We start from the raw sequence: 8,953 nt of genomic DNA on the forward strand, positions 1-8,953 counted from the left end.
ATTCTCCACATCGTAATCTTTAAATGGCTATTGGCTTTCTAAGGCTATGTCTACACTACTGCAATAAGTTGACCTTAGCTACGCAACTCCAGATACGTGAATAACGTAGCTGGAGTTGACATAGCTTCCATCGACTTACCACCGGGTCCACACTACGCTGGGTCGACGGGAGCCATTCTCCTGTCGACTTACCTTACTCTTCTCGTTCGGGGTCGACTGGAGAGCGATCTGGGGTCGATTTGGCAGGGCTTCACTAGACCTGCTAAATCAACCCCGGTGCATCGAGCCGGGGGTAGTGTAGATATACCCTAAGAGATGCTCCACTCAGCCACACGTTACTGGCCTTGCTGTAGGACCACAGGGTGCAATTCTCTAGCCAGGGCTGTGTGCGGCAGCCTAGATGATCAGTGCCCCCCTATGGAAATCATGGCCCCGTGTCAAGAAATTGGACCACTTACAAAAAATTTAAACTCCACGTGGGCGAGAGTTGACGTGTTTAATAGTGCGCCAGCAAAACCGGGGCAAGGAGCCCTCAGACCATTAACCCAGGAGCTTCTTCCATAGTACCCCAGAGCGTCTCTACCACCTGCTCCTGGCCTAGCTGGTGGAGTTCATTCCTGGTCCTACGGACAAGGGATGGGGCAGACCGTGCACAAGGGCGATCACTACCCACTGTCACTCTGATTTGTGGAGCTGGCCTGAGCGTCCCATGCAGCCATGGCTTCGGGAGGCTGGCGCAGCAGCATTAACACATTAGGGTCTCCTGAGAGAGGATCACAACGCTCTCTCTCTGCCGCCCCTCCCCCCCAATACCATCACTAAAGGGGTTGTCTTCTGCTTTAGCAAGGCTGGCAGCTGCTTGGGTCTGAAGTGCACTGAAGCCCATGGGCAAGCACAGGGAATGTGGGGACAGGGGTTTGTGCTAAAGGAGAGCTGGGAGGGGCAGGTGCAGCTTTGGCAGGCTGAATTTCACCCCTTTGGCACTGTTTTTCCTCAGTCTGAGGAGACGTTGTCTGCTGCAAGGTGCATCCCCTGGGCTGCATATCCCTGCAGGTGGGACAGTCTTCAGGGGTGGAGAAACAGGTGCTGTGCCATTTTGCCCCAGGGTAGAGGGAAGCCAGGCAGGTGCTACACCCCTCCCTTGCATGGCCAATGGCTCCTTGGGCACAGTTAGCAGCTGGTGTCACTTAGAGCAGCCCTGAGGTTGCTCTCAACTATGCCAGACCTAGGGTAGACCTAGCCACAGCTGGAACCCTGGCTCCCTCCCCACACTGTTCTTACGGGAGAAGGGAGGCCCTAGGCCTGATCTGTAGCTCCATAGTATTTACCCCTCTTGGGGCCTCACCGAAGCGGCCCTGGGGAAGCGGTAGGGGCAGTGAACAGCTGCCGGTGGGGGAAAGGTGTCTGGGAGGGGAATAGGTCTGACACCATGGAACCACTGCTAGCCCCCGGCCCCAACCTAGCCCCCTGGGCATGCACTGTCAGTTAATGGTCAGGGATCGGATTGCTGCTCTACACAGCCGCACCCACGGCCTGGGATGGTTCAAACATGCTTTGCCTTGGGCAAACTCTGCCTCTGGGAAGACAAAGAGCGAGGTGACAATTTCCTGTTGGGGCTGGAGCATTTGTGCTCGAAGCCTCTTGGGAAGTGATGACAGTGGCAGGCGGGGACTTGCATGGGGATGACTTGACTGGCCTGGGGCACAAGGGAAACCTGGCTGGCTCAGCTGGGAACGACTCTGAGCATTAAGCACTAACGCCCAGGGGGCAGGGCTGAGTTGTCCCAGAAGCTGCAGGCCCTGTGACTGATGGGAGCCCATGAGTTCAATCAAATGGTCGTGTGGGACAGTCACTTACCAGCTTTCTTCCCCCAAAGGAGTCGGGGGCCTTCAGGCTCATCCCACCCCTGCTAGTGAGGAGACCGAGCGTTTGGAGGTGGGCTGAGCGTGTGATGAGGTTAGTGCCCGCAGGAGCGACTGGGCTCACGCAGCAGAGCCCGCCTACGGGGGCCAGGGGAGGCAGGTTCGTGGAAGGCGGACAGTCCTGTCGTACGTAGCACTTTGAGCTGTTTGCCTCCCCGGGGAGGGGTCCCTCTCTTTGCCCCTGGGCTCTAGCCGGGGGCTGTGTCGGGGTGGTTCTGTGCCCTGGCTGGCTTTGGGTCTGATGTGCTGGGGGTGGAGGGTTGCACTTTACAGAGAACCCCCCTGAGCAAGCCTGGGGCACAAGAGCCTCGGGGAGTGGTGCTGCCCCATCCTCCCCGCGAAGGAAGCAGCCAGCGTGGGATCGCGGGCACCTCCTGACCACAGATGGACTCCCCCTGGCAGCTCAGCAGGAGAACGGGGCTGGGACACCTTAAAGGAGCGCAGTGGGCAAGGCCAGCTCCTCCGCTGCTGGGGGCACAACCACCTCCTGGGAGGCCCAGGGCCCCATTTCTTCCCCACCAGCTGCCTGCTGGTCCCAGGAGAGGAGGAGGGGCATTTCCCAGCCCCTCAGGAGAGCGGGTGGAGCGAGCCGAGCAGAGACCCTCTGTGCTAACAGTGGCAGGTGTGTACCCGGCCCACTGCCACGGCAGCTCTCCCCGTCCGTTTCCAGTGATGACTGAGCCCCGCCCCTCATAGCGATTCATCGTCCTACCCTACAGAGCTCGAAGCCTTTATTCCTACGCTAACACGCGGGCTTTACGCCGCCCACCCCCGCAGGGCGCTGGGCCCCGTTGAACGGCGCAGATGCTGCTTCAGCCCGTCCCCTCAGTAGTCGTTCCGCCTTTTCTTGGCCACCTTGGGTTTGACGTTCATGCGTCTCCAGAAGGTGGCGGTGGAGCGGTCCTGCTTCGTCACGCCGCTGAAATCGAAGGACTTCAGCTGGGGCAGCACAGACAGCACGTAGCTCCTGTGGGAGAGCGGCCGGTCAGGCCCGGAACGGCGGGGGCTATCAGGCCAGGGCTACTCCCTGGCCTCCCCACCGGAATGCCGGGGGCTGCTTCTCCTCCCCTCCCCCCAGCTCACGCTATACGCCCCAGCCTGGGCCTAGAGAAGCCCTCGGTAGTAGATGGAGGCACTGCTTCCTCTCCCAAGGGGGCCAGAACGAACTGCTGCAATCAGTGCTGCCCAGGAGTCCCTGATCTGCCTCCTTGCAGCCTGTCTCCTAGGGCCAGACAGCACAGGGTGTCGGCTTGGGGTGCCTTTGGGATCATGTGGGCACTGGGCCCCTGGAGCAGAGCAGCTTGTATAAAATCAAGGGCAAGACCAGCGATGCGCTTCCCATGGGCTCCTCCCTAGCTGGGTGGATCTTGGCACCTACACTGCAAGGGACTAGACCTGAAGAACAAATACAGCTCGTCAGCACCTCCGTTACCTGCTGCCGCTGCTCTCGGACCCTACTGCCTGACTGGGGTCGCACGTCTCCCGAAAGGGAGCAGGGTTAACGAACAGCTGGTCGAGCCCTGATAGTGGCGGCATCATTGAATTTCAAATCCCATGGGCCGGCCTGCTCCGTCACGCATCTCGGAGCGATGGCAAGTGATTCTCCGAGGACCAGTCCAGAACCACTGCTTGGGGCCTACACAACTCCAGCGTGAGCGAGGAGATCGGGCAGGGACTCAGGGGATCTGGATTCTCTGCCCTGCCCTGCTGGTGACGTTAGGTGAGGTCTGGGGATGGACTTTCACTATGTGAACGTGCGGTGCCCAGCACGATGGGACCCTAATCCTGCTGAGGGTCTCTGGCCCTGGCTGTCCCCTGGCACTGAGGAGAGGATCTGTAGACGCACATGCATGGGGCAGGCTAGCTCGTGAGCAGGGTTGACAGGAGCCAGGCCCAGCCTTTTAAAAGTTTTCCCTTGGCATGGTCTGGTTTGTGTATCCCAGAGGGGGGATGTGGAGTCTTGGGCAGGGCGTAGCGGGAGTCTATTGACTCCAGTGGAGGTGGATGGGGCCCTGAGCGAGTGTCTCTGGGCACCCTGGCAGCAGAGGGCAGAGAGCTGTTCCCCAGGGCTGGGCTCTTCTCTGCGCCCACCGTCCTTCCCTCTCCCCGATGCACTAGCTGGCGGAGCCCCTCTGCCCCACCTGTAGCCTTTCTCCTCCTCGATGGGGTTTCCGTGCAGGGTCAGCGTGCGCAGGCGCGGCAGGACGGCCAGCTTGTCCACCTCGCCGAGGCTCTGGATGCTGTTCCCGTGCAGGTTGAGGGCCCGGAGGTTGGGGTACATAGTCAGCACCTGCAGCCACAGACCCAGTGAGGGAGGGCGTGGAGAGCCTGGACGCAAAGCAAGCCTCTCCCAGGGTATAAGCTGGGCCATAAGACCCCCTGCCCCCACGTCAAAAGCAGCCCCAGCCGGGCTTTGCCTTTCCCTAGCCTCCTTCACCCCAGGATTTCACAGGGCTTCATGAGCATGGAGCAGGGACCTTCCCACAAACAAACTACGGAAATGCAACCTCGCGGGAGCTACTGTAAGGTGGGGGCATAACTCGTTGAAAAACCGTTCCCAGAGAGTAGTTATCTGTGGTTCTCAGTCATGCTGGAAGGACATAATGAGCAGGGTCCTTCAGGGATCGGTTCTGGGTCCGGTTCTGTTCAATATCTTCATCAGTGATTTAGATAATGGCATAGAGAGAACACTTATAAATTTGTGGACGAAGCTGGGAGGGGTTGCAAGTGCTTTGGAGGATAGGATTAAAATTCAAAATGATCTGGACAAACTGGAGAAATGGTCTGAAGGAAATAGGATGAAATTCAATAGGGACAAATGCAAAGTGCTCCACTTAGGAAGGAACAATCAGTTGCACATATACAACATGGGAAATGACTGTCTAGGAAGGAGTACGGCAGAAAGGGATCTGGGGGTCATAGTGGATCACAAGCTAAATATGAGTCAACAGTGTAACGCTGTTGCAAAAAAAAAAAAAAAAGAAAAAGCAAACATCATTCTGGGATGTATCAGCAGGAGTGTTGTACGCAAGACACAAGAAGTAATTCTGCTCTACTCCACTCTGACTAGGCCTAAGCTAGAATATTATGTCCAGTTCTGGGCGCCACATTTCAGGAAAGATGTGGACAAATTTGAAAAAGTCCAGAGAAGAGCAACAAAAGTGAGTAAAGATCTAGAAAACATGACCTAGGAGGGAAGATTGAAAAAATTGGGTGTGTTTAGTCTGGAGAAGAGAAGACCGAGCGGGGACAGGATAATAGTTTTCAAGTACATAAAAGGTTGTTACAAAGAGGAGGGAGAAAAATTGTTCTCCTTAACCTCTGAGGATAGGACAAGAAGCAATGGGCTTAAATTGCAGCAAGGGAAGTTTAGGTTGGACGTTAGGAAAAACTTCCTAACTGTCAGGGTTGTTTAGCACTGGAATAAATTGCCTAGGGAGATTGTGGAATCTCCATCATTGGGGATTTTTAAGAGCAGGTTAGACAAACACCTGTCAGGGATGATGTAAATAATACCTGGTCCTGCCTTGAGTGCAGGGGACTGGACTAGATGACCTCTGCAGTCCTGTGATTCTATACATAAGCGCCGACTCCATGGGTGCTCCGGGGCTGGAGCACCCACAGGGAAAAATTAGTGGGTGCTGACCATCCACCGACAGCCAAGCTCCCCTCACCCCCCGCCACACCTCCTCCTCCCCTGAGTTCGCCATGTCCCTACTCCTCTGCCTATCTCCCAGCGCTTTCCGCCTGGCCGCAGCCAAACAGCTGTTTGCAGTGTTCGCATGCTCCAGGAGGGAGGAGGAGGAGTGGGAACATGGCATGGTCAGGGGAGGAAGCGAGGCCGGGGCGGGGATTTGTGGAAGGAGTTGGAATGGGGGCAGAGTTGGGGTGGGGACTTTGGGGAAGGGGTTGGAACGGGGGGGTCAAGCACCCACAGGAAAGAGGGGAAGTCGGCGCCTAGGATTCTATAAGTGGGGCAGGACCACTATCCCAGCTCTGCGGAGTGGGAAACTGAGGCACAGGGAAGAGCTGGGACTCACCCAAGGCCCCACTGGGACCCAGCTGGGAAAAGCAGCCTGATTTTCCCCAGAGCTTAGGGGACACCCAATAGGGCTGTGATTTCCGAAAGAGTCCACCACTGGCCTGTCAGCCCCCCTTGAACGCCAGGGGGCTTTTACAATGGCAGCAGAGTTAGGCCAACACTGAGTCCCTCCGAGCTCCCCGCAGCTCTGACTGGCGGGGATCCCCTGAATCGCCCGAGTTCCCTAAAGGTGGCCAGGGCATCAGCCCCGCTCCCCACAGCAAGCCTGCTCTGCCAGCTGGTCCCCTCTGCCACCGGGCTGCACTAGTGCAGGGGCAGGGGGCAGAACGGACCTGGCGGGGAGCAGCATTTGGGCTCTAATCCAAGTCCGGTGAGTCAGGGCTGCAGAGCAGTAACACCGGTGTGGCCCAAGCACCGGCGCCACCTGGGAGCACTTTGGAAACGGATTCTCCCAAACCCCTCCACTCCCGGCTAGCCCTGGGCAGGTGAGCAGCTGCAGTGTGTAATCCAGCTGTACTCACGTGGCTGTGGCGCTGGTTCAACCGCACAGCTCAAAGGGGGTGGAGGGGTATCACCGTTATTTTACAGGTGGGGAAACTGAGGCACACAGAGGGGCAGGAATTTGCCCGAGACCTCAGGGGGAGTTGGTGTCAGAAGCAGGGTTAGGAGCCTGCCCTGTTGAGGGCTAACCCCCTAAGCCACCAGCCCCCTGTGCTCCCGCGCAGCCGTACCGGGTCGATGGTAGACAAGTCGTTGAAGGAGAGGTCGACCCAGGAGAGCTCGTCGGGGTACTCCAGCAGCTGCTCCATGGTGGAGGCGAAGTCCGTCAGCTCGTTGATGGTGTTGTTATTCAGGCGCACCGCCTGGGTCAGCAGCTTCCCCCCGGCCGAGCGCTTGATGACCTTGAGGCCAGCGCGGGGCTCCTCTGTCAGCAGGTCTAGTGGGGAGAGTAGGGAGGGGGTTAGAGCAGCCTAGGGAAAGGGTTGACCTGTTGCTGATTCGGTCGGCGGCAGCAGTGACCGGCTGGGCAGCCACAGACCCGGTCTATCTTGGTTCTGGTACGGCTCCCATCACCTTGGTATCTGGGCACGTCCCTGCACTCTAGTTAACCCACCCCGCAGCTGCAGGATCAGAGAGGGAGGGCGCCGCTGGTTCCCCGCGCTCATCGCCAGTGCCGGCACAGCGTGGTTCTCTGCAGTGGGTTTTAGGGACCCCTGTTGCTCGTTGCTCCGAAGCTGGTGGAAATGCTGGTCCTGTGGCTAAGGCAATGGGCCGAGGTGCAGCAGACCCACCTTCCACTTCTGGCTCTCCCACAGGTTCCTGGCTGACCCCGGGCAAGTCACTCCCTCTCTCTGGGTCACGGGGAACAGATCATGGTTCACCCTTCCTTCCACTTGCGTCTGGGCTCTTCAGCGTAGGGGCTATGTGTCCGTGCAACCCCTCGGACAGCAGGGCCCGGAGTCTGGCTGGGGACATTACCAGCGTTTTGCTAAGGAGGGGCCCAGGTTACCTGCCTGGTCACCCCAAATTTAGCGGTGCAACCTGGTGTACAGGGTCACCACACCACTCCAGGCTGGCCCGGCCGGCCCTCTGTCATGGCAGCAGGGAAGGGGCACCGCCATGACGCCACCCAGATCTGGTCAAGGGGGTGGGCTGGCCCCCTGTCACCCCCTGCACTGCCCCATTGCACCCCTGAGTACAACATCGCTTGACGTTGTCCCTGCCGTTGATGAGAACTTAGAAATTAATGGAGATATCCCATCTCCTAGAACTGGAAGGGACCTTGAAAGGTCATCGAGTCCAGCCCCCTGCCTTCACTAGCAGGACCAAGTACTGATTTTGCCCCAGATCTCCAAGTGGCCCCCTCAAGGATTGAACTCCCAACCCTGGGTTTAGCAGGCCAATGCTAAAACCACTGAGCTATCCCTCCCCCCAGCAGTAACAGGACTGCTCTGCGAGAGAGCTCCCGGGATCTGACCCTCTTCCCTGGCCGGGTCTGTGAAGCCCGTGGCGGTGGGACAGCAGGGAGCCAGCGGACTAAGACTGAACCACCTGCCAGCGACGGGCACCTTCATCATGCATAACTCAAAGCAGCCCAGGCTGGCCCAGCGACACGCCCTTTGCAGGGGGACCCCGACACTGGGGACAGCGGCCCTTCGCACAGCCGTGCGCTTTGCTTGCTCTGGCTGAATCCCATCACACGACAGAGGTGGCGGCAGCATTGAAACGTGCAGTTGGCTGATTTCCCGCTTTGCTCTCCGTCCTTTCCCGGTCACTCCCGGTGCCTTGTGCTGCAGCTCCGGAAGCAGCGGGGAAGGGTTAGAGGAGGAAGCGGGAGGCAGGACTCCCGGTTCTATTTCCAGCTCTGGGAGGGCGGGTGTGCGCTGCTGGTGGGAGGCAGGACACCTGGGTTCTCCTCTCACCTCTGCCACTGACTCCTCTCGTGAGCCCGAGCAAGGCACTGGAGCTCCAGGCCTGAGTTTCCCCAGTGGTAGACTGGTCCTTGCATGAACCGGCCTTTCTGCAGGGCAGGACAGCTAAGGAGCCAATGAGCGACAGCTGTGGTGGGGACAGAGCCCTAGCGCCCCCCCCCCCCCGCCCCCAACAAGTCTGTGCTAGTTTGCTTTGCACAGTAACAGCCGCACCTTGGATGAAGCTGATGCCTCGGAAGGAATAGTCCAGAGGAGGCGCCTGCAGTGAGATCTTACAGCAATCCCATCGCACGCTCATCTTTCAGGCCACGCTAGGAAAAACCGCAGGAGAGGGATTTTAATAAAGAAACCGGAACAGCCCTTAAGGCGTCACAGCCACAGCCAGGACTAGAACACAGCTCCTTTTGGGTCCAAAGACCAGGGCCCTTTCACCTCAACTAGCAGAGCCTCTTCTTTAGTAACGAGCAGTACGGGGCTCATGACACACGGCTGGGTAGTCCTAATTCCATCCAGGAGAGGGCAGTGGTGCACAGACACACTAGCTGGCTCCCAACGAT

The 8,953-nt window shown here is 58.4% G+C and overlaps 1 protein-coding gene across 1 annotated transcript; it reads right to left on the reverse strand.

The window, feature by feature from the left end:
* Nucleotides 1-482: 482 nt before the first annotated feature.
* LOC117871347 (leucine-rich repeat-containing protein 51-like) lies at nt 483-8,707 on the reverse strand (the record flags this gene model as incomplete). The annotated part of the gene is given in 4 exon segments (XM_034759232.1): nt 483-2,889; nt 4,064-4,212; nt 6,696-6,901; nt 8,610-8,707. Coding segments are annotated over 4 exon segments (582 nt in total). The 3' UTR covers nt 483-2,747.
* Nucleotides 8,708-8,953: the final 246 nt, after the last annotated feature.

This window comes from Trachemys scripta, chromosome 1 (genome assembly GCF_013100865.1).
Source record: "Trachemys scripta elegans isolate TJP31775 chromosome 1, CAS_Tse_1.0, whole genome shotgun sequence".
In the NCBI taxonomy this organism is placed as follows: domain Eukaryota; kingdom Metazoa; phylum Chordata; order Testudines; family Emydidae; genus Trachemys; species Trachemys scripta.